This window comes from Oncorhynchus gorbuscha, linkage group LG01 (assembly GCF_021184085.1).
Source record: "Oncorhynchus gorbuscha isolate QuinsamMale2020 ecotype Even-year linkage group LG01, OgorEven_v1.0, whole genome shotgun sequence".
NCBI classification, from domain to species: Eukaryota; Metazoa; Chordata; class Actinopteri; order Salmoniformes; family Salmonidae; genus Oncorhynchus; species Oncorhynchus gorbuscha.
The window spans coordinates 28,519,075-28,545,775 of record NC_060173.1 but is presented as its reverse complement, the minus strand read 5'-3'; the positions used below and the strand labels follow the sequence as shown (position 1 = coordinate 28,545,775).

At 43.4% G+C, this 26,701-nt stretch overlaps 1 protein-coding gene across 2 annotated transcripts in view; it reads right to left on the bottom strand.

Moving 5' to 3' along the window:
- Nucleotides 1–219: 219 nt before the first annotated feature.
- LOC124035734 (low-density lipoprotein receptor class A domain-containing protein 3-like) overlaps nt 220–26,701 on the bottom strand; it is a 153,671-nt gene continuing 127,189 nt past the window's right edge. For both annotated transcript variants that reach the window (XM_046349355.1, XM_046349365.1), the window contains exons 5-6: nt 4,495–4,888; nt 220–4,293 (exon numbers count right to left, since the gene is read on the bottom strand). In XM_046349355.1, coding sequence (XP_046205311.1) covers nt 4,092–4,293; nt 4,495–4,888 — 596 coding nt within the window. In that variant the 3' untranslated portion in view covers nt 220–4,091. The remainder of the gene's footprint in view (nt 4,294–4,494; nt 4,889–26,701) is intronic.

Genomic DNA, 26,701 nt, shown 5'->3' with positions numbered 1-26,701 from the left:
AGTTGTATGAACTCAGCATTCATCTCATGTTTGTCTCCAGTTTAATGAGAGCCTATAGGGAGAGTTAGCACAAACCTGCGCACACAACAGTAGACTTCAGACAAGTTGGTCATCTCTAACCCAGGCCAATTGTATGGAAAGAGGGACATCTGGTGGTAGGATAAGTGAACTGAATCACAGGCACAACCATGTGAAATAAAACGATATTTACACTTTACATAGATTATGATGGGAAACAAATAGTGAATTTTATGATAAAAACCATTGACACATCTTTGAATCAAACACTTTATATTACTTTCAATGTACAGAATATATTTCATTAAACAAAAAGGTGGTGTCATTAATAAATGATAAACACGAAACAAGTTTCCAACAGGGTGGAACAACAAATCAGTAATCACTGTCACAAACCAAACGGATATAGTGACGTGAAACGTGTAACAGTGTGTTGTAACTGAAACGCAACAGACCAGGACTTTATTCATTAGTGCAAAACGTTTTGCAGCGGAAAAGAAAAACACTTTTTATTGGACAATTTCAGGTAGTCATCCCCGTTTCAGCCTGTTTGCTTCTGCTGGTTCCTAGTGAATAAAACCCAGCTGTGAGCAGATTCACCCTGAGACTGAGTATCATTCTCCAATTATCTAGTGATGAACAGGATTTCCCCCTTTGTATACGAGTAATACTACTCTTCATTCTCTAGTCAGCTAGGTATCTGAAACAAAACGAGGCACAGCACTGTTTTTGGATAGGACTTTGGAGAGTAAGGCTTATCTTCTGGGTTTTATGGGGATGATGAGTGATAATCTTTGGTTTCCATGTTGTTTAATAATGCCACCAGCCTGATGACTGCTGGAGATATGGACAAAAGACAGAGGTACCATCCAAAGTAACACGTTTCATAGTTAAATATTATTATATTAGTTTAAAGTCTAAATATGCTGCTTTTAAATAAATATATCTCTCTCTCTCTACATACATGGTCACATGAAACCCTTGACAAGTTCTGAAATGAAATGACACGACAACCACAATACATATGCACAGATCCTTCAGATAGACGTTTCACTAGTCAGTCAATGAATAATACTAGTTACTGGGCGGGCAGGAGGGCAGACAGACAGAGGCAGAGAGACAATGACAGTCTTCTCTCACACATCTGTACAGTCGAGGCATCTGTCATGCAACTTACACATTTCTAAACAATGAATTGGGACACTTATAAAAAATAAAAAAAAGTGTAATTTTCTTCTTTATCCAAACAAACATTATTGGGTGTCAATTGAATCGGTCAGATAGCTATGGTGCAAATTCAGAAAATAATCTGCATAATAGGAATGGCAGTTAGAGAATTTGGGATCCTATGAGTCAGTTGGGATCCTATTAGTCAGTTGGGATCCTATGAGTCAGTTGGGATCCTACGAGTCAGTTGGGATCCTACGAGTCAGTTGGGATCCTACGAGTCAGTTGGGATCCTACGAGTCAGTCGGGATCCTATGAGTCAGTTGGGATCCTATGAGTCAGTTGGGATCCGATGAGTCAGTTGGAATCCTATGAGTCAGTTGGGATCCTACGAGTCAGTTGGGATCCTACGAGTCAGTTGGGATCATATGAGTCAGTTGGGATCCTATGAGTCAGTTGGGATCCTATGAGTCAGTTGGAATCCTATGAGTCAGTTGGAATCCTATGATTCAGTTGGAATCCTATGAGTCAGTTGGAATCCTATGAGTCAGTTGGGATCCTATGAGTCAGTTGGGATCCTATGAGTCAGTTGGAATCCTATGAGTCAGTTGGAATCCTATGAGTCAGTTGGGATCCTACGAGTCAGTTGGGATCCTACGAGTCAGTTGGGATCCTACGAGTCAGTTGGGATCCTATGAGTCAGTTGGGATCCTATGAGTCAGTTGGGATCCTACGAGTCAGTTGGGATCCTACGAGTCAGTTGGGATCCTACGAGTCAGTTGGGATCCTACGAGTCAGTTGGGATCCTATGAGTCAGTTGGGATCCTATGAGTCAGTTGGGATCCTATGAGTCAGTTGCAATCCTATCAGTAAGTCGTTGAGTATGAATCCAAGAAATACAGTAAGAGAGACATTTGAACCAAGGCACTGTAGGTAAATCAGTCACTTCTAGAGCTCCATACAAAAATGCTTGTCTAACTTTATTTACACATGTTTATTTGAGTAAATATTTCCTTAACTCTTATTTTTCTTAACTGCATTGTTGGTTAAGGGCTTGTAAGTAAACGTTTCATGGTAAGGTGCATGTGACAAATAAAATGTGATTTAATTTGATTTACCTCAACACCCCTGTAAGGACATTGACCTCATACAATTATGTTTAAATAAGCACTATAAAGGGTTAACATGTGAATATGTATGGAGTCAAAACTGTATATAATGAATGTATCTAAATGTAATTCGTGGAGCAAAATCTTTTTTTCTGATTGACATATCGCATTGATTGAAATACACCAATACTCTGACCAACCATTTATGTGACTATCAACAATTTCAGTTTGTCAGGAAAAACATGGAGGTAGGTGGTACATGGTACAGTCAGTAACACATCATTATAGAGCCAAGGAGAACAAGGCTGATCTTTTTGTTCAGTGACTACAAAAGAGCCAATCGAACAGCTTCTGTAATTAGTGCACTGACTTGAATGATGTTTTTAACTTGAGGAGGATTCCAAATGCTTATTTCAATCTACACATTTGTGTTCCAAGGTACCAAGTGGAAGGGTCTTGTATTCTCTATGGTTAGATATTCTAGCTGTGGGGATGTTCTCGTCATTTGGTTTCCTGACAAAGCTACTACTGATGTATTTCTACACTTCCTCTTCATGCACTAATGAAAATGAATCCTTAAATGTAATTTTCTCTTCCCCGCCAAAATGTTTGTCTTGTGCTCTCAGGCAGAAGTGTAACATTAATAAACATGAAAACACTCGTCAGACGAGAAGTTCAATCTGAACATTCTTCTCCTCTCTGCCAAAGAGTCAGATATGAACAGATATAATATCAAAACAAACCAATATGGACTGTCCTCATTGGCAATAGAACATGACCTCAATAAACTTTTGTCAAACTAGACCCTGAGTGGGACAGTAGACAAAGTCGTTAAACTTATATTTGAGTACTTTGAAAAGGTCCAGCTCTGGGACCTTAGTAGGATATTTTTGTATCCAAATGTTATCTTCCTCAAATAATACTTCCATTTGAGTTCATGGCAAAAAATGAATGACTTGTAAACCCAGCCATCATGATAAGTGCTCTATGACAGAGAAATACAGTTATCCCTATGAAATGAAAGAGATGGCCAATGAGAACAGAGATTGAAGAGAACCAGCATTATGCATTACAGATAGGAGGAAAACGTGCCCCATATCCAGGTGTCCAATACCCACATGTTTCTGTGGCTAGCTGGTTGTCCTAAATTGTAACATTATAGATCTGACCCTGTATCTCTTTCACTATGTTTGCACAGCATATACATCTGCTACTGTAACACCATGTGACATTTGACCCTTTATGAGTACCACAAACAATGTTAGTTACTGTGAGTCATACTACATTGTTAATGCATGACTGTACTATAAAGGTTGACCATCCATCCAGTCAACACAACCAAGCTACAGGATCTCTACCAACCAGGGTCTTCACCAGTCCAACAGGAGATGCATAGTGTTGGGAGGCTGTGGTAGTTTTTATTTTGTCTTCGGAAGTTTAGACCCTTGAAGTTGTTAAGCACACTGAGAAATTCATTTATAAAAAGCACTATATAGCCACAGATGAAATGCAATTGACTGATGATTGATGGATTGAATAAGTGAACAACCCAGTCAGGGAATATGTAGAGAAATTTCCAGCAGAGGGTGCCAGCATATAATAGCAACCATTCCAAGTGCCTTAGTCAGTCAGTTGTAGTTATCGGTAGACTAGAGCCTTGTCTCTCATTCTCACATTAGGCAGGACAATCCATTGGGTCTTCCCAAATTGAACAGCTCCTCTCTCTTCAGCCTTCCACAGCCCTGAGGCTGGGTATTGTGGTCCTATGTACATGCAGTCATCAGAGGAGGACTACAGCTAGTCCGACTCTTCTCTGGAGCTGAAGCTAGGCCAGGACAAGCCTGGGGCCACAGTTCTGGGTGTAGAGGGCTCAGAGAGACATGTGCTGGGCTGAGTGGAGGGCTCTGTGGGGGCTTCGTACTGGGGCAGCTCTCCTTCTGACGGCAGATCCCCGTCTGGGAGGTAGGGAGGCGGGGGAAGGTCAAACCAGGGAGGCCGGCTGGAGGCATGATGGAGAAGGAAAAATAAATACAGGAAGAAGCACACACATAAATGAACAAATGTTGCTCCGAAGTATTCTGAAATCATGTTTAGAGGCAGATTAATCCAAAAAACACATTTAAATAGGCAAAGCTACAGTTGGCAAAATGATTAGCCTCACGCTACTCGCTCCGGTACAGTACATTTACTGTATGTCTACCTGACATCCAGCACGGCCTGGGAGTAGGAGGGTGGTGTGTCCATGGACATGTCAGCAGGGTAGAGGGTCCTAGACAGCATCTGTAGCCCTTGTGAACCTGCACTGAACTGGGCTTCTGCAGACGGGGAGGTGGGGGAGAGGCCAGGGCCAGCTGGGTGGATGTGTCCGCGGTCCAGGATGACCACGCGGGATAGCAGCAGGGGCTGATGGTGGTGGTGGTGGTAGGAGGACCGGACCTCCCGGGGCAGCAGCACGCTGCGCTTCCTCTGGTGGTGAAGAACCACGGCCAACAGCGCCACCACCAGGACAAAGATGACAGCGCTGCCGATGACTGCGTAGGTGATGCTAGGGTAGTTGCGGTAGTCCAGGGTTACAAAGTCCTGGCCTGGAGCTTCTGGAAGGAGGGAGAATAGAACAAGAATGGTTAAGTTTTATGCTACTGTCATGTTTAATATTATAATGTCACATTCATAATTGTTGAGGGATTTCAGTTGTTCCCAGTAGAGAGGAGAACAAGATCTAGCTCTAAGGGGCAAATTGGAGAAGCAAACAACTTTCTAGAGTTCAGGAACTTACAGTATCCTGAGATGAAAACTGAAAGCAACACTACAGGGAAACTCTGATTACTGCTGTAGTGGAGAGGGCAACACACACACACACACACACACACACACACACACACACACACACACACACACACACACACACACACACACACACACACACACACACACACACACACACACACACACACACACACACACACACACACACACACACACACACACACACACACACACACAAGAGTGCTTGCCTACGGCACCTCAGTACCTCCAGGCTCTGATCAGGCCCTACACCCAAACAAGGGCACTGCGTTCATCCACCTCTGGCCTGCTCGCCTCCCTACCACTGAGCAAGTACAGCTCCCGCTCAGCCCAGTCAAAACTGTTCGCTGCTCTGGCCCCCCAATGGTGGAACAAACTCCCTCACGACGCCAGGACAGCGGAGTCAATCACCACCTTCCGGAGACACCTGAAACCCCACCTCTTTAAGGAATACCTAGGATAGGATAAGTAATCCCTCTCACCCCCCCCCCTTAAGATTTAGATGCACTATTGTAAAGTGACTGTTCCACTGGATGTCATAAGGTGAATGCACCAATTTGTAAGTCGCTCTGGATAAGAGCGTCTGCTAAATGACTTAAATGTAATGTAAATGTAAAAGAGAAAGTAACTTAGGAGTAACTTAGGAACTCACAGCTCAGGATGAGAAAGTGAATAGTTGGTGGTCAAAAACAGAACAGAGGGAGTTGCCACACTAATAAGGAGCACTGTGCCTTATTATTCCAGATGAGTGGAAGGAATGGCACTTAAACAATTCCTCTGATATTACTGGCTCAGAATTTCAAATCAGCTGCTGAGGGTGAGATAGGAGCCCTGTAAGGCATCCATATTAGGACTTACCGGTACGGAATCTTATTACGATTGACGGGTTCGGTATCCATATTAGGACTGACTGGTATGGGACCCATATTTGGAGTGGCGTAATGCTGCTTTGGTTTTGCGGATTACTGCTCTGAGGCAGAGAGAAGAAATCACATTGACTGGCTAGATGAGAATCAAGACCAGTCCCAGTAAGACTTATGCATTTCTGTCACAGTCTGAACAAGACATTAAGGAGTAGGATTACTAGGGTCTATAAGGGTGCTATAGCCAATCCCATTACAATTCAGAACACCACTCTACATTTAGGAAATATCCATATTAGCCCAGCACATTGCTTCTATTGCACTCAAAAGATTGGATATGTAATTCAAAGCCTCATTACAACTGTAGAAGTGGGAGCACCTCTTTTACGATAGTCTGCATCTGTACAGCAAATGAAATGAAGCAACGTCAGTAGCCTACACATCATGTGCTGATTGCTATCCACTTTCAAATCTGTCAGGCTTTGACAGAGTTGTCTGAACTCTACCTGGCTTTGAGAGGCAAGGTGGTTTTGTAATGTTGTTTTCTCAGGTTGAGATTCTACCTACTCCATATACCTTAAAAAAAGCAGATTTGTGGATCAGAAAACCATTCAGCATCTGGTGTGGCCATTATTTGCCTTATGCAGTGCAACACATCTCTTTTGAGTTGCACTGGTCAGGCTGTTAATAGTGACCTGTAGAATGTTGTCCCACACCTCTTTAATGGTTGTGCGAAGTTGCTGGATATTGGCGGGAACTGGAACACGATGTCGTACACGTCGATCCAGAGCCTCCCAAGCAGCCTCAATGAGTGACATGTCTGGTGACTATGCAGACCATGGAAGAACTGGGACATTTTCAGCTTCCAGGAATTGCATACAGATTCTTGCGACATGGGGCCGAATTGCAAAAATCGCTGAAGTTGGAGACTTATCTCCCTCACCAACTTTAAACATCTGCTATCTGAGCAGCTAACCGATCGCTGCAGCTGTACATAGTCTATCGGTAAATAGCCCACCCAATTTACCTACCTCATCCCCATACTTTTCTGCTCTTTTGCACATCAGTATCTCTACCTGTACATGACCATCTGATCATTTATCACTCCAGTGTTAATCTGCAAAATTGTAATTATTCACCTACCTCCTCATGCCTTTTGCACACATTGTATATAGACTCCCCTTTTTTCTACTATTGACTTGTTAATGGTTTACTCCATGTGTAACTCTGTGTTGTCTGTTCACACTGCTTTGCTTTATCTTGGCCAGGTCGCAGTTGCAAATGAGAACTTGTTCTCAACTAGCCTACCTGGTTAAATAAAGGTGAAATAAAATAAATAATAAAAAATAAAAAAATGATCATGCTGAAACATGAGGTGATGATGGCAGATGAATGACATGACCATGGGCCTAAGGATCTCGTCACGGTAACTCTCTGTGTCTTGTTGTAGGAGTTTTAAAGGCTTTCTCACGCGGATCTCTCATTGATCTGCTATATCAGCTTCATCTGGCTCTGTAAGTGTTTATGGTTTTCAGTGGCCCTGCAGATACTGTATATATACAGTACATATAAATGGTGTGGTTTGTATGTAAACACTATTAAAGTGACCAGTGTTCAATGACTAGAATACAGAATATACATATAAATTAGGTAAAATAGTATAAAACATTATTAAAGTGACCAGTGTTCAATGACTACGTACCATACATATGGTAGCAGGACAGAGTACCGGGTGGTAGCCAGCTAGAACAGTGACTAAGACAAGTGGTGACTGTTTGAAGATGATGAAGAAAGCTTGTCTGTCGAAACATTGGTTATACAATTATTGCATCTGAGCTCCTAGATTGAAGCTCTCATTTTCTTTTTCTAGTGGTGATTGTTTAACAGTCTCTCAGTCCCAGTTTTGATGCACCCGTTCTGTCTCTGCCTTCTAGCTGGTAGGGTGGTGAACAGGATGTGGCTCGGGTGGCTGAGGTACTTGATGATCTACTTGGCCTTCCTGTGACACCGGGAGCTGTAGATGTCCTGAAGGGCAGGCAGTCTGCCCTGACTGATGCGTTGGGGTGACTGCACCACCCTCTGGAGAGCCCTGTGGTTGCGGACAGTGTAATTGTCATACCAGACGGTAAACAGCCCGACAGGATGCTCTAATTTTGGGGAATGTGTAGAATTCTGTGAGGGTCTTAGGGGCCAAGCCTCCTGAGGTTGAAGAGGTGCTGTTGCTCCTTCTTCACCACGCTGTCTGTGTGAAGGGACCAGTTCACGTCCAGGAACTGGGGCCACCGTGTTGAGGATCAGCATGGTGGAGGTGGTGTTGCCTACCTTCTCCACTTGGGGTCGGCCCATCAGGAAGTCAAAGATCCAGTTGCAAAGGGAGGGGTTTCTACCCAGGGCCCTGAGCTTAGTGATGAGTGTGGAGGACACTATGGTGTTTAAGGCTGAGTTGTAGTCGATAAAGAGCATTCGTACATAGGTACTTCTCTTAGGCCAGTATGCAGTGCAATGGCGATTGCATTGTCCCTGGATCTGCCGGGGATTGCGAATTACAATGTGAATTGTAGTGGTTCTAGGGTGTGGGGTAGGGTGGAGATGATATGGTCCTTAACAAGCCTCTCAAAGCACTTCAGCTACCGTAACAGAGGACAAAGCTTGCATAAACAGTATCTCCAGCTGTATGGATGGTAAACTGTGTGTGTGTGTGCATGTGTGCGTGCGTGTGTGTGTGCATGTGTGTGCGTGTGTGTGTGTGTGTGTGTGTGTGTGTGTGTTTGAGAGTGAGAGTGAGAGAGTGAGAGAGAGAGAGAGAGAGAGAGAGAGAGAGAGAGAGAGAGAGAGAGAGAGAGAGAGAGAGAGAGGAGGACTATGGGTTTGTTTTCTCTCTTAGAACTATGCTCATTTACTCGGACCTGGCTGTTCTTTTCCTCAGTTCACTGGTTCCATTCCTTATGCACCGAGCTCTGCAGAGAGAGGTCCAAAACAAAGAGAAATTATTACAGTAATTACCTCATAAAAAAACTGATAAAAGGATCCCACCGCTGCCACCAGTCCCGCCCACCAGGTCTCAATGGCCTCTTTCACAGAGTTCACAGACAAAGAGAACTCATAATGCCCCTGCATTAACAACTGGTGGGGATTTGGGGATTTTCGCAGTAGAGGGCCTAACTGGAATGCCTGCTGGGTTTTACAAACTCGTCGCAAGAGAGCGAGAGAAAGAGAGAGAGACAGAAAAGGGAAAGAAAGAGGTGGTTTATTTTTTACTCTACAGCAATTCCCTAGCTGTCAGGGGAAGGAGGTAGTGTCTAAGGAGGTAGTGCCTTGTCTCTACCCCCCGCTGTGTGTATGATTGCTCCAAGCCTCTAGCTTGTGTTTTAACCCCTTACATACCGTGAAATTCTTCACACAAAGGAAGGAGCTGTGCTACCACTAATAGGGTAGCTTTTCCCCTTCCCAGATGACATCCTCACCTCTAGCAGAGTCTCTACACTCCCATCCCAGAACAGCCTCAATCCGTCGGGGGATGGACTCTACAAGGTGTCAAAAGCGTACCACAGGGACGGTGGCCCATGTTGACTCCAATGCTTCTCACAGTTGTGTCAAGATGGCTGGACGTCCTCAGGTGATGGACCATTCTTAATACACACGGGAAACTGTTGAGCGTTAAAATAAAAAACAAGCAGCGTTGCAGTTCTTGACGCAAACCGGTTCACCTGGCACCTACTACCATACCCTGTTCAAAGGCACTTCAATCTTTGTCTTGCCCATTCACCCTCTGAATGGGCAATCTCAGTCTCAGTCTCTGACATCAATAAGGGATCATAGCTTTCAACTGGATTCCCCTGGTCAGTCTATGTCATGGAAAGCGCAGGTGTTCTTAATGTTTAGTACACTCAGTGTATATTATACACTCAATACAATATACAGCCATCTCTCTCTCCATTTTCTCCTTCATGCTGTTTCCCTCTCTCTCTCTCCAACTTCTCCTCCATGCTGTTTCCCTCTCTCTCTCTCTCTCCCATTTCTCCTCCATGCTGTTTCCCTCTCTCTCTCCCATTTCTCCTCCATGCTGTTTCCCTCTCTCTCTCTCCCCTTTCTCCTCCATGCTGTTTCCCTCTCTCTCTCTCCCATTTCTCCTCCATGCTGTTTCCCTCTCTCCCATTTCTCCCCCATGCTGTTTCCCTCTCTCTCTCTCTCTCTCCCTTTTCTCCTCCATGCTGTTTCCCTCTCTCTCTCTCCCATTTCTCCTCCATGCTGTTTCCCTCTCTCTCTCCCATTTCTCCTCCATGCTGTTTCCCTCTCTCTCCCTCTCTCCCATTTCTCCTCCATGCTGTTTCCCTCTCTCTCCCTCTCTCCCATTTCTCCTCCATGCTGTTTCCCTCTCTCTCTCCCATTTCTCCTCCATGCTGTTTCCCTCTCTCCCATTTCTCCCCCATGCTGTTTCCCTCTCTCTCTCTCTCCCTTTTCTCCTCCATGCTGTTTCCCTCTCTCTCTCTCCCATTTCTCCTCCATGCTGTTTCCCTCTCTCTCTCCCATTTCTCCTCCATGCTGTTTCCCTCTCTCTCCCTCTCTCCCATTTCTCCTCCATGCTGTTTCCCTCTCTCTCACTCTCTCCCATTTCTCCTTCATGCTGTTTCCCTCTCTCTCCCTCTCTCCCATTTCTCCTCCATGCTGTTTCCCTCTCTCTCCCTCTCTCCCATTTCTCCTCCATGCTGTTTCCCTCTCTCTCTCTCCCATTTCTCCTCCATGCTGTTTCCCTCTCTCTCTCTACCATTTCTCCTCCATGCTGTTTCCCTCTCTCTCTCCCATTTCTCCTCCATGCTGTTTCCCTCTCTCTCTCTCCCATTTCTCCTCCATGCTGTTTCCCTCTCTCTCCCTCTCTCCCATTTCTCCTCCATGATGTTTCCCTCTCTCTCTCTCCCATTTCTCCTCCATGCTGTTTCCCTCTCTCTTTCTCTCTCCCATTTCTCCTCCATGCTGTTTCCCCCTCTCTCTCTCCCAATTCTCCTCCATGCTGTTTCCCTCTCTCTCTCTCCCTTTTCTCCTCCATGCTGTTTCCCTCTCTCTCTCCCATTTCTCCTCCATGCTGTTTCCCTCTCTCTCCCCTTTCTCCTCCATGCTGTTTCCCTCTCTCTCTCTCTCCCATTTCTCCTCCATGCTGTTTCCCTCTCTCCCATTTCTCCTCCATGCTGTTTCCCTCTCTCTCTCTCCCCTTTCTCCACCATGCTGTTTCCCTCTCTCTCTCTCCCATTTCTCCTCCATGCTGTTTCCCTCTCTCCCATTTCTCCTCCATGCTGTTTCTCTCTCTCTCCCATTTCTCCTCCATGCTGTTTCCCTCTCTCTCTCCCATTTCTCCTCCATGCTGTTTCTCTCTCTCTCTCTCCCTTTTCTCGTCCATGCTGTTTCTCTCTCTCTCCCATGTCTCCTCCATGCTGTTTCTCTCTCTCTCTCTCTCTCCCAATTCTCCTCCATGCTGTTTCTCTCTCTCTCTGTCTCCCTTTTCTCGTCCATGCTGTTTCTCTCTCTCTCTCTCTCCAATTTCTCGTCCATGGTGTTTCTCTCTCTCTCTCTCTCTCTCCCTTTTCTCGTCCATGCTGTTTCTCTCTCTCTCTCTCTCTCTCTCTCTCTCTCTCTCTCTCTCTCTCTCTCTCTCTCTCTCTCTCTCTCTCCTCTCTCCCATTTCCCCTCCATGCTGTTTCTCTCTCTCTCTCTCCCATTTCTCCTCCATGCTGTTTCCCTCTCTCTCTCTCTCCCATTTCTACTATATGCTGTTTCCCTCTCTCTCTCTCTCCCATTTCTCCTCCATGCTGTTTCTCTCTCTCTCTCCCATTTCTCCTCCATGCTGTTTCCCTCTCTCTCTCGCTCCCATTTCTCCTCCATGCTGTTTCCCTCTCTCTCTCTCCCATTTCTCCTCCATACTGTTTCTCTCTCTCTCTCCCATTTTTCCTCCATGCTGTTTCCCTCTCTCTCCCCCCTTTCTCCTCCATGCTGTTTCTCTCTCTCTCTCTCTCTCTCTCTCTCTCTCTCTCTCTCTCTCTCTCTCTCTCTCTCTCTCTCTCTCTCTCTCTCTCTCTCTCTCTCTCTCTCTCTCTCTCTCTCTCTCTCTCTCTCTCTCTCTCTCTCTCTCCTCTCCTTTTCTCCTCCATGCTGTTTCCCTCTCTCTCTCCCATTTCTCCTCCATACTGTTTCTCTCTCTCTCTCCCTTTTCTCCTCCATGCTGTTTCCCCCTCTCTCTCCCATTTCTACTCCATGCTGTTTCCCTCTCTCCCGCTCCGATTTCTCCTCCATGCTGTTTCCCCCTCTCTCTCTCACTTTTCTCCTCCATGCTGTTTCCCTCTCTCCCTCTCCCTTTTCTCCTCCATGCTGTTTCCCACTCTCTCTCTCCCATTTCACCTCCATGCTGTTTCCCTCTCTCTCTCTCTCTCTCTCTCTCTCCCATTTCTCCTCCATGCTGTTTCCCTCTCTCTCTCTCCCATTTCTCCTCCATGCTCTTTCCCTCTCTCTCTCTCCCTTTTCTCCTCCATGCTGTTTCTCTCTCTCTCTCTCCCTTTTCTCCTCCGTGCTGTTTCTCTCTCTCTCCCTTTTCTCCTCCATGCTCTTTCTCTCTCTCTCTCTCTCTCTCCTATTTCTCCTCCATGCTGTTTCCCTCTCTCTCTCTCTCCCTTTTCTCCTCCATGCTGTTTCCCTCTCTCTGTCTCCTATTTCTCCTCCATGCTGTTTCCCTCTCTCTCTCTCCCTTTTCTCCTCCATGCTGTTTCTCTCTCTCTCTCCCATTTCTCCTCCATGCTGTTTCCCTCTCTCTCTCTCCCTTTTCTCCTCCATGCTGTTTCTCTCTCTCTCTCTCCCATTTCTCCTCCATGCTGTTTCCCTCTCTCTCTCTCCCTTTTCTCCACCATGCTGTTTCCCTCTCTCTCTCTCCCTTTTCTCCACCATGCTGTTTCCCTCTCTCTCTCCCATTTCTCCTCCATGCTGTTTCACTCTCTCTCCCATTTCTCCTCCATGCTGTTTCCCTCTCTCTCCCTCTCTCCCATTTCTCCTCCATGCTGTTTCCCTCTCTCTCTCTCTCTCTCTCCCCATTTCTCCTCCATGCTGTTTCCCTCTCTCTCCCTCTCTCCCATTTCTCCTCCATGATGTTTCCCTCTCTCTCTCTCTCTCTCTCATTTCTCCTCCATGCTGTTTCCCTCTCTCTCTCTATTACTCATCCCAATATCTGCTGTCTGCATCCATCTCATTAGCTGTGCTGTGGAAGGAGAGAATTATAGGGAGAAAGGTCAGACAGAGACCAACAGGAGGAGAGAGAATGATTGAGACAGATATGGACAGAGAGAGGGGCAGTTATAGAAATAGAAAGAAATATAGATTAAGATAATGCGAGAGTGAGAGACAGGAAGGAGTGTCAGGGAGAAATACAAGATGAAAATAGAGAGATTGATAAGGTATAGAGGACAGTGTAGGAAAAAGACAGAGAGATTGATAAGGTATAGAGGACAGTGTAGGAGAAAGACAGAGAGATTGATAAGGTATAGAGGACAGTGTAGGAGAAAGACAGAGAGATTGATAAGGTATAGAGACAGTGTAGGAGAAAGACAGAGAGATTGATAAAGTATAGAGACAGTGTAGGAGAAAGACAGAGAGATTGATAAAGTATAGAGACAGTGTAGGAGAAAGACAGAGATTGATATGGTATAGAGGACAGTGTAGGAGAAAGACAGAGAGATTGATAAAGTATAGAGACAGTGTAGGAGAAAGACAGAGAGATTGATAAAGTATAGAGACAGTGTAAGAGAAAGACAGAGAGATTGATCAAGTATTGAGACAGTGTAAGAGAAAGACAGAGAGATGGATAAAGTATAGAGACAGTGTAGGAGAAAGACAGAGATTGATAAAGTATAGAGACAGTGTAGGAGAAAGACAGAGAGATTGATAAAGTATAGAGACAGTGTAGGAAAAAGACAGAGAGATTGATAAAGTATAGAGACAGTGTAGGAGAAAGACAGAGAGATTGATAAGGTATAGAGGACAGTGTAGGAGAAAGACAGAGAGATTGATAAAGTATAGAAACAGTGTAGGAAAAAGACAGAGAGATTGATAAAGTATAGAGACAGTGTAGGAGAAAGACAGAGAGATTGATAAGGTATAGAGGACAGTGTAGGAGAAAGACAGAGAGATTGATAAAGTATAGAGACAGTGTAGGAGAAAGACAGAGATTGATAAAGTATAGAGACAGTGTAGGAGAAAGACATAGATTGATAAAGTATAGAGACAGTGTAGGAGAAAGACAGAGAGATTGATAAAGTATAGAGACAGTGTAGGAGAAAGACAGAGATTGATAAAGTATAGAGGACAGTGTAGGAAAAAGACAGAGAGATAGATAAAGTATAGAGGACAGTGTAGGAAAAAGACAGAGAGATTGATAAAGTATAGAGGACAGTGTAGGAGAAAGACAGAGATTGATAAAGTATAGAGGACAGTGTAGGAGAAAGACAGAGAGATTGATGAAGTATAGAGACAGTGTAAGAGAAAGACAGAGAGATTGATAACGTATAGAGACAGTGTAGGAGAAAGACAGAGATTGATAAAGTATAGAGGACAGTGTAGGAGAAAGACAGAGAGATTGATGAAGTATAGAGACAGTGTAAGAGAAAGACAGAGATTGATAACGTATAGAGACAGTGTAGGAAAAAGACAGAGAGATTGATAAAGTATAGAGGACAGTGTATGAGAAAGACAGAGAGATTGATAAAGTATAGAGACAGTGTAGGAGAAAGACAGAGAGATTGATAAAGTATAGAGGACAGTGTAGGAGAAAGACAGAGATTGATAAAGTATAGAGACAGTGTAGGAGAAAGACAGAGAGATTGATAAAGTATAGAGACAGTGTAAGAGAAAGACAGAGAGATTGATAAAGTATAGAGACAGTGTAGGAGAAAGACAGAGATTGATAAAGTATAGAGACAGTGTAGGAGAAAGACAGAGAGATTGATAAAGTATAGAGACAGTGTAGGAAAAAGACAGAGAGATTGATAAAGTATAGAGACAGTGTAGGAGAAAGACAGAGAGATTGATAAGGTATAGAGGACAGTGTAGGAGAAAGACAGAGAGATTGATAAAGTATAGAAACAGTGTAGGAAAAAGACAGAGAGATTGATAAAGTATAGAGACAGTGTAGGAGAAAGACAGAGAGATGGAGAGGGATGGAGAGGGAGGGATTGCAGGAGGTAGTCATGCCATTGTAAACCCTATTTCCCTCCTGCAGCAGAGAGAGACTTTGACTATGTACAGACTCAGTGAACCTTGCTATTGAGAAAGTCCGCCGTAGGCAGACCTGGCTCTCAAGAGAAGACAGGCTATGTGTACACTGCCCACAAAATGAGGTGGAAACTGAGATGCACTTCCTAATCTCCTGCCAAATGCATGACCATATTAGAGACACATCTTTCCATCAGATTACACAGATCCACAAAGAATTCAAAAACAAACCCAATTTTGGCAAAACTCCCATATCTAATGGGTGAAACATCACAGCAGCAAGATTTGTGACCTGTTGCCACAAGAAAAGGGCAACCAGTGAAGAACAAACACCATTGTAAATACAACCCATATTTATGTTGATTTATTTTCCCCTTTGTACTTTAACTATTTGTACATTTTTACAACACTGTATATAGACATGCTATGACCTTTGAAATGTCTTTATTCATTTGGAACGTCTGAGGAGTGTAATGTTTACTGTTCATTTGTATTTTTTATTTCACTTTTGTTTATTCTCTACTTCACTTGCTTTGGCAATGTTAACATATGTTTCCCATGCCAATAAAGCCCTTGAATTGAACTGAATTGAGAGAGAGAGAGATCCATGCCCCCAGCCCCTGAGGCAAGGACCTCAACATGACAGCAGGACATATTCCCAGGCCGTGAGCGGAGCAACAGGCCCAACCGCTACTACTACACCCACCCAAGCCCCATCCTGCAACCTAAGAGGTATGTATCAGATGCTCAACATGCTCTGCTCACACCTACTGTGATGGTCCGGGTGTAAACCACAGAAAAACAACACTAGACACTATGAAACACAAAGCTTTTACTATTCTAAACATAAACATAAACACTATTCTATCCAAAATGGAGATGTATGGATAAACCACTTCTCCAATCTTTTTGTCTCTATAACAAATAACAAACAGCAAAAACCTATACATGAGTTAAATACACATCTTAGAATCAACTATTATAGACTACCAGAACCAATTGGATTCTCCAATTACATTGAATAAACTACAGGACAAAATAAAAAACCCTCCAACCCAAAAAGGCCTGTGGGGTTGATGGTATCCTAAATTAAACGATAAAATATACAGACTACAAATTCTAATTGGCTATACTTAAACTCTTTCACTCCATCCTCAGCTCTGTCATCAGATCACCCCAATCCACAAAAGTGGAGACGGATTTGACCCCAATAACTACCGGGGGATATGCGTCAACATCAACCTTGGGAAAATACTCTGCATTATCATTAACAGCAGACTCTGACATTTCCTCAGTGAAAAAAATGTACTGAGCTCATGTCAAATGGTCTTTTTTTACCAAATTACCGTATGACAGAACACGTATTCACCCTGCACACCCTAATTGACAAACAAACCAACCAAAAGACAGTCTTCTCTAGCTTTGTTGACTTCAAAAAAGCTTTCGACTTAATTTGTCATGAGAGTTATACAAATTGATGGAAAGTGGTGTTGGGGGAAAAACCTACAACATTCTAAAATCCATGTACACAAACAACAAGTGTGCAGTCAAAATTGGCAAAAAATGCACATTTCTTTTCACAGGGCTGAGGGTTGAGACAGAGTTGCAGGTAAACACCACCCTCTTCAACATATACATAAATGAATTGGCGAGGGCACTAGAACAGTCTGCAGCACCAGGCCTCACCCTACTGGAATCTGAAGTCAAATGTCTACTGTTTGCTGATGATCTGGTGCTTCTGTCCTCAACCAAGGAGGGCCTACAGCAGCACCTAGATCTTCTGAATTAATTCTGTCAGACCTGGGCCCTGACGATAAATCTCAGTAAGACAAAAATAATGGTGTTCCAAAAAATGTCCAGATGCCAGGATCACAAATACAAATTCCATCTAGACACCGTTGCCCTAGAGCACACAAAAAAACGATACATACCTTGGCCTAAACATCAGCACCACAGGTAACTTCCACAAAGCTGTGAACGATCTGAAAAACAAGGCAAGAAGGGTCTTCTATGCCATCCATCAAAATGAACATAAAATTCAACATACTAATTAAGATCTGGCTAAAAATACTTTAAATCAGTTACAGAACCCATTGCCCTCCATGCTTGTGAGATCTGGGGTCCACTCACCAACCAATAATTCACAAAATGGGACAAACACCAAATTGAGACTAAAAAAATCCTCAGTTTACAACGTAAAACACCAAATAATGCATGCAGAACAGAATTAGGACGAAACCCGCTAAATATCAACATCCAGAAAAGAGCCGTTAACTTTTTCATATGTGAGTTTCAAATATCTCTAACAGTTGCCCCAGCGTGAGTTGTTTTATACAAGTGATGTCAGAATGCCCTCACTGTCGAAAATGTGATTATTACGCAACAGGACAGTAAACACGCGCTGCCTGCTAATTATCTATAGGCTATGTTTCAACTTGTCCATTTCAAATTATTTTACAACAAGTTGTGAATTCTATCGACAGTTTGAATTGAGGTGTGTTCCGCCTCCTCATTAATTCACATAGAAGTAGCCCATTTCAGCTTTGCGGACAATTTATGTTTGAGGCTTTACTTAGCCGGACAAACTTCTCTCTTCCAAGAGAGCCAACACACTTCACCAATGGTTGGGCAGATCAAGTATGCAGACATTTGCGCAGTCTTGCACAAATTGTAACATTTTCTGGCTGGCGCTTGCATTGCCTTCCTTGTTGTTTTCTTTACAAATAATAGCTTAGGAAATGTGTGCGTTCCTATCAAAGTAAGTTCCTGATTTTCTGTATATCGTGTTTACCGTTTTATTCACGTTTTGTAGTACTGGTGACAAATAATGCATTCCGATTCTTGCATAGATTGTAATGGCCACATTTAATGTGTGTAAAAAAAACGTTTTTGAAGGATGTACTGATTATAATGAGCTAATGTTAAGCTATTTGCCAGCTACAGTTGAAGTCGGAAATTCACATACACCTTAGCCAAATACATTTAAACTCAGTTTTTCACAATTCCTGACATTTAATCCTAGTAAAAATTCCCTGTTTTAGGCCAGTTAGGATCACCACTTTATTTTAAGAATGTGAAATGTCAGAATAATAGTAGAGAGAATTATTGATTTCAGCTTTTATTTCTTTCATCACATTCCCAGTGGGTCAGAAGTTTACATACACTCAATTAGTATTTGGTAGCATTGCCTTTAAATTGTTTAACTTGGGTCAAATGTTCTGGGTAGCCTTCCACAAGCTTCCCACAATAAGTTGGGTGAATTTGTCCCATTCCTCCTGACAGAGCTGGTGTAACTTAAAAAGGTTTGTAGGCCTCCTTGCGAACATGCTTTTTCAGTTCTGCCCACATATTGTCTATAGGATTGAGGTCAAGGCTCTGTGATGGCCACTCCAATACCTTGACTTTGCTGTCCTTAAGCCATTTTGCCACAACTTTGGAAGTATGCTTGCGGTCATTGTACATTTGGAAGACCCATTTGCGACCAAGTTTTAACTTCCTGAAAGATGTCTTGAGATGTTGCTTTAATATATCCACATAATTTTTCTTCCTCCATGATGCCATATATTTTGTGAAATGCACCAGTCTCTCCTGCAGCAAAGCACCCACACAACATGATGCTGCCACCTCTGTGCTTCACGGTTGGGATGGTGTTCTTCGGCTTGAAAGCCTCCCCTTTTTCCTCCAAACATAACAATGGTCATTATGGCCAAACAGTTCTATTTCTGTTTCATCAGACCAGAAGATGTTTCTCTAAAACATACAATCTTTGTCCCCATGTGCAGTTGTAAACCGTAGTCTGGCTTTTTAATGCCGGTTCTGGAGCAGTGGCTTCTTCCTTGCTGAGCGGCCTTTCAGATTATGCCGATATAGGACTCGTTTTACTGTGGATATACTGTAGATACTTTTGTACCTGTTTCCTCCAGCATCTTCACAAGGTTCTTTGCTGTTGTTCTAGGATTGATTTGCACTTTTCGCACCAAAGTACGTTCATCTCTAGGAGACAGAATGCGTCTCCTTCCTGAGCGGTATGACGGTTGTGTGGTCCCATGGTGTTTATACTTGCGTTTATACTATTGTTTGTACAGATGAACGTGGTACCTTCAAGTGTTTGGAAATTGCTGCCAAAGATTAACCAGACTTGTGGAGGTCTACAATTTTTTCTATGAGGTCTTGGCTGATTTTTATTTATTTTCCCATGACGTGAAGCAAAGAGGCACTGTTTGAAGGTAGGACTTGATATAGATCCACAGGTACACTTCAAATTGACTCATATGATGTCAATTAGCCTTCTAAAGCATGACATCCTTTTCTGGAATTTTCCAAACTCTTTAAAGGCACAGTCAACTTAGTGTATGTAAACTTCTGACCCATTGGAATTGTGATACAGAGAATTATAATGTGAAATAATCTGTCTGTAAACAATTATTGGAAAAATTACTTGTGTTATGCACAAAGTAGATGTCCTAACCAAGTTGCCAAAACTAGTTTGTCAACAAGAATGTTGTGGAGTGGTTGAAAAGTGAGTTATAATGACTCCAACCTAAGTGTATGTAAACTTCCGACTTCAACTGTGTGTGTGGCACCATGTTTGTTGACATTATACAATTGCATTCTGGGTGTCACGTAAATGTCTGTCTGACCAAAGTTATTATAATGAGATGAAGGAATGATTCACTCCACTTTCGGGTAAACTTCCGGAAGTGAATGAAGGGAAGTGAATGATGGTAGACGACACACCCTCTTCAACATGCATACTATAAACAGGCCAAACTTATCGTGTCTCCTCTATTTATCTTAGGTTGATGCAAAAAACAAACATGGCCGCGCATAAACTTCTCATCTTTGGATTACTTCTGATTTGTAGAAAGTGTTTTACTCAATTATTTTGATCAATGGTGAGATCACCCATGATGTGATTAATTATAAATAGTAATTTCTATTAGCTCATTATTATCGTAGTTTCTGTCAGCCGAGAGATATAAAAATATGACTGCTTGTGTTACGTCAATCTTTCCTCAGTTAGCTCTTGGACAAATGTAGCCTACATTTTTCAGTTTGGATGTTTGCTACTTCTGTGAATGTCTGAATGTTGCATCCAAAAATAAACTGGTCACATTCAGGACATAACTTTGTAAGGACTGTGTTTGTGAAAAATGTTTGTGAAAAACAGTGTGGCCAGCTCAAATGCTGGTGGTTGCATCATTCGAAACTGGCCCTTCTAAATAAGCGTTCTACTCACACCGGTTGGAGCGTACGCTACAGGGACCACTGTAGAATGATCACACCAGTTGGAGCGTACTCTACAGGGACCACTGTAGAATGATCACACCAGTTGGAGCGTACGCTACAGGGACCACTGTAGAATGATCACACCGGTTGGAGCGTACGCTACAGGGACCACTGTAGAATGATCACACCGGTTGGAGCGTACGCTACAGGGACCACTGTAGAATGATCACACCGGTTGGAGCGTACGCTACAGGGACCACTGTAGAATGATCACACCGGTTGGAGCGTACGCTACAGGGACCACTGTAGAATGATCACACCGGTTGGAGCGTACGCTACAGGGACCACTGTAGAATGATCACACCGGTTGGAGCGTACGCTACAGGGACCACTGTAGAATGATCACACAGGTTGGAGCGTACGCTACAGGGACCACTGTAGAATGATCACACCGGTTGGAGCGTACGCTACAGGGACCACTGTAGAATGATCACACCGGTTGGAGCGTACGCTACAGGGACCACTGTAGAATGATCACACCGGTTGGAGCGTACGCTACAGGGACCACTGTAGAATGATCACACCGGTTGGAGCGTACACTACAGGGACCACTGTAGAATGATCACACCGGTTGGAGCGTACGCTACAGGGACCACTGTAGAATGATCACACCGGTTGGAGCGTACGCTACAGGGACCACTGTAGAATGATCACACCGGTTGGAGCGTACGCTACAGGGACCACTGTAGAATGATCACCCTGGTTGGAGCGTACGCTACAGGGACCACTGTAGAATGATCACACCGTTTGGAGTGTACGCTACAGGGACCACTATAGAATGATCACACCGGTTGAAGCGTACGCGACAAGGACCACTGTAGAATGATCACCCTGGTTGGAGCGTACGCTACAGGGACCACTGTAGAATGATCACACCGTTTGGAGTGTACGCTACAGGGACCACTATAGAATGATCACACCGGTTGAAGTGTACGCTACAGGGACCACTGTAGAATGATCACACCGGTTGGAGCGTACGCTACAGGGACCACTGTAGAATGATCACACCGGTTGGAGCGTACGCTACAGGGACTACTGTAGAATGATCACACCGGTTGGAGCGTACGCTACAGGGACCACTGTAGAATGATCACACCCATGTGTTGGTACATGTGAAAAGGTTAAATTGCATAACTATCTAAAACGAAGCAATTCCCAAACATTATATAACAACGCAATCACCTACATTGAAAGGAACCCGGAGAAGAGCCCCCTAAGCAAGCTGGTCCTGGGGCTCTGTTCACAAATAGACCCAACAGAGCCCCAGGACAGCAACACAATTAGACCCAACCAAATCAAAACAAAAAGATAATTACTTGACACATTGGAATTAATTTACAAAAAAACTGAGCAAACTAGAATGCTATTTGGCCCTAAACAGAGAATAAACAATGGCAGAATACCTGACCACTGTGACTGACTCAGTGAGCATATCCTTGCTATTGAGAAAGGCACCTGAAGGCAAACCTGGCTCTCAAGAGAAGACTGGTTATGTGCACACCTCCCACAAAATCAGGTGGAAACTGAGCTGCACTTCCTAACCTCCTGCCAAACATATGACCATATTAGAGACACATATGAAAACAAATCCAATTTTGATAAACTCCCATGTCTATTGGGTTAAATACCACAGTATACCACGGTATATAGACATAGTATAACATTTTAAATGTCTTTATTCTTTTGGAACTTTTGTGAGTGTAATGTTTACTGATCATTTTTTATTATTTATTTCACTTTTGTTTATTATCTATGTCACTTGTTTTGGCAATGTACACATATGATTCCAATGCCAATAAAGTCCCTTCAATTATAATTGAAAACTGAGAGAGAGACCAACCAACCTGAACGTCCTCTGTGCTTATTGTTGTTGTTCAATTTATGGTTATTTTCACCCTTGGTTATTGTTGTTGTTCAATTTATGGTTATTTTCACCCTTGGTTATTGTTGTTGTTCAATTTATGGTTATTTTCACCCTTGGTTATTGTTGTTGTTCAATTTATGGTTATTTTCACCCTTGGTTATTGTTGTTGTTCAATTTATGGTTATTTTCACCCTTGGTTATTGTTGTTGTTCAATTTATGGTTATTTTCACCCTTGGTTATTGTTGTTGTTCAATTTATGGTTATTTTCACCCTTGGTTATTGTTGTTGTTCAATTTATGGTTATTTTCACCCTTGGTTATTGTTGTTGTTCAATTTATGGTTATTTTCACCCTTGGTTATTGTTGTTACTGTTGTCCAATTGACAATATGTATTATTATTATTCATTATGGTAATATTGTAAATCTCCAAAGTAAGCTTTGGCAATATGTACATTGTTACGTCATGCCAATAAAGCACATTTTATTTAATTGAGAGAGAGAGAGAGAGAGAGAGAGAGAGAGAGAGAGAGAGAGAGAGAGAGAGAGAGAGAGAGAGACAAGTGTGTTCTTGTCATTTCATCAGAGAGGTGGTGGTGGTGTGGGAGGTAGGTCCTTTGTGTCATCACAGTGTGTGTGTGTGTGTGTGTGTGTGTGTGTGTGTGTGTGTGTGTGTGTGTGTGTGTGTGTGTGTGTGTGTGTGTGTGTGTGTGTGTGTGTGTGTGTGTGTGTGTGTGTGTGTGTGTGTGTGTGTGTGTGTGTGTGTGTGTGTGTGTGTGTAAAGGAAGAACACACGTTCACACACCACGGACAGAAACACAACGGTAGTTACAGTATGACACATACACCTACAATCAAAGCCTGAAAATAAAGTAACCTAGTTAATCTCTCTCTAACTCAAGGACCAGATGCATAGATAGGAAGCACAGACAGGAGAGTGAGACACACTATTGGAGACTGCCTGATGTATTGAGTGACAAACAAACTGAGGGCCAACATTGTAACATAATAGCCTATTGAACATGCAGTGGTTACAGCGAGCAGCCCTGAAACTCTTCTTTGTCTGATCCTATCAAACTATGCAGCCACGTCAATGGAACACTGCAGTTGGTTGCTGGGATACCAGGGCTTTTTTTGAAGCACATTCCTTTATCCTGATTAGACACCTGCCTGCGAGTATTCTAATGAGAGACATGAATGAGAATTGAGAGAATAGAGAGATAGAAAATAAAAGAGAAAGAGAAAAAAGTAGCACCACATCCTAATTGCCCCTCTTTATAAAGCCTATCAATGAAAAGAGGGAGCTGGGAATACGGGAATAAAGGAGTAGAGACATTTTCCCTGCTTATACTATAGGGGAGGAGACCAGCATCTATACAAATAATGATTCAGAACTTAATATATCAATTTAAGGGTACGATCATAAATCCAGTCTAGCTATCTATTCCGATTTCAGAGCACTCTCATGTGAGTGTGCCAGAGCATAGAATAACTGATCATTTATGATTTCTCAACACCCATTGAATAAAATGGTCAGAGTGAGGTGATCTCTCATTTTTGTCTGGAAGTTGCTAGCAAGCTAGCCAACCTTAGCATGTTAGCTTGGTTGCTTGACTGCCGTTGTGAGGTCAGAACGCTCGGATCAACCCTACTCCTCGGCCAGAGTCTCCAGTGTGTACCATGAACGCTCCGAGAGCGAAACACTGAATTTACGGACAGAAAATCTGACGACGCTCTGAATTTATGAATGCCCAGAAAGTACTCTGAGGTCACTTTGATACTCCAGATTGAATTTACGAACATACCCTAAATCAGAAAATAAACAGAAATGGCATTGACAGAATTATTGACACCCTAGACTTAATATTTGGTAACACAGCCTTTGGTAAAAAACCCTGCAACCCTGCAATGAAGTGTTTACTTCAGCCATAAATGAGCGTCCAGGACCTCTGTACTGGCAGTTTGGCCCACTCATCTTGTCCAAACTGCTCATGTTCTCCCATTTTTGAAGGGTGTTTGGGGTCATTGTCCTGCTGGATGACCCATGACCTTCGATGGAGACCCATGTTTCTGACACTGGGTCCGACATTGCTCTACAAATATGCCTTGTTATTCTCCTGATTTCATGATGCCATTGAAATGTTCAAGACACCCAGTGCCAGAGGCAGCAAAGCACAACATAACATAACCTCATCCATGTTAGGCTGTAGAAAAGGTATTCTTTTTTCTCAAGGCTTCATTTTGTTTTCTGTAAACCTAGACATGGTGTGCTTTACCAAAAAGCTTTAATTTGGTCTCATCTGTCCACAGGACATTACCCCAGAAGGATTTTGGCATGTTCAGGTGTGTTTTGGCAAATTGCAGTCCACTCTCTTATGTCTCACTCTTTGCAGTGGGGTCCTCCTGGGTCTCCTACCATATAACCCCCTTTCATTGAGTTGGTGACAGATGTGTGAGTTGAAACTGTCGTACTTTGCGTCTGAAGGTCAGCTTGAATCTGTGTGGCAGTTGATCGAAGTGCTTTCTCCACCTTTCAAACAATCCTTCACTGCAATCTTCTGTCAAGGTCTCTCTTGCGGCCATGTCCAGTGAGGCTGGCTACAGTGGCATGGGCCTTAAACGTCTTGATAACATTACGTACGGTGGAAACAGGAACATAAAGGTCTCTCTTGCGGCCATGTCAGGCTGGGCTGGTTACATAACATTACGCGGTGGAAACAGGAACATAAAGGTCTCTCTTGCCTTAAACGTCTTGATAACATTACGTACGGTGGAAACAGGAACATAAAGGTCTCTCTTGCGGCCATGTCCAGTGAGGCTGGTTACAGCGGCATGGGCCTTAAACATCTTGATAACATGTCCAGTGAGGGCTGGTTACAGCGGCATGGGCCTTAAACGTCTTGATAACATTACGTATGGTGGAAACAGGAACATAAAGGTCTCTCTTTAGGCCATGTCCAGTGAGGCTGGTTACAGCGGCATGGGCCTTAAACGTCTTGATAACATTACGTACGGTGGAAACAGGAACATAAAGGTCTCTCTTTAGGCCATGTCCAGTGAGGCTGGTTACAGCGGCATGGGCCTTAAACGAACATAAAGGTCTCTTGATGTCCAACATTACGTACGGTGGGCCTTAAACAGGAACATAAACATAAAGGTCTCTCTTTAGGCCATGTCCAGTGAGGCTGGTTACAGCGGCATGGGCCTTAAACGTCTTGATAACATTACGTACGGTGGAAACAGGAACATAAAGGTCTCTCTTGCGGCCATGTCCAGTGAGGCTGGTTACAGCGGCATGGGCCTTAAACGTCTTGATAACATTACGTACGGTGGAAACAGGAACATAAAGGTCTCTGGTGATGGACTTGCAGCCTTGAGATTGTCCACGCTTGGCTACAATCTTGTGTCGGACCTCCTCAGATAATTATCTGGTTTTCTTTCTTTTCTCCATGCTCATCACAGTGACAGAAAACAGGAGAATGAGTCCATTTCTCTATTCAAACTAGTTGAATGAGTGATTTATATATTGCAGGCACCTTCAACTCACCACAGGTGAGTTCAATTCCAAAGTAAAAGAGAATCACCTGCTTGAACTCAAATTATTTCTAACTACTTCTAGAAGGTGCAAATACTGTTGTCTGGGCCATTTTAGGATTTCTTTGTGGAATAAGCTAACATTTAGTTCATTTTTTATTTTATTTTTAACTGCAAAACAAAGACAAACATATGTGGATAGCATTTCAACAGTTTCCTGGAAGAAATGGTGCATTATTTGAAAAAAGTGCTCGGGTGCCAATATTTTTGGCCATGACTGAACTCTCCAACAGAGAGAAAAATGAAGGAACTGGATTGTCTCCTGCTAAAACATTCCACTGCTTGTAGAAGGTGTCTCCAGTTGATTGGTTTGTCTCATTACGTGGAGGATGCGGCACGCCTTGTGGCGGTTAATAGTTACAGGTGCTGGTATAGCGTGTGGCCGGTGGCCCGGTTACCATGGATATGGCCATAACAACGAGAGAGGTGTGTGATGTTGGTGCAGCGATGGAGCCATTGACCAAGCTGGCCGCTCCATACATGAACATGGATGGACCTAGCGCAGGGATGGGCAACTCCAGTTCTTGGAGGCCTGATTGGTTTCACACTTTTGCCCCACATCATACACCTGACTTCAATAATCATGATCTTCAGTTTATAATGCAATTAGTTTAATCAGCTATGTTTTCTAGGCATGGGGAAAAAGAATGACACCACTCCGGACCCCGAGGACTGGAGTTGCCCATCCCGGCGCTAGAGTAAAGAAGGGCCATGCTGTGGAGTGGAGCAGTGGTGAGACATACCACTAGGT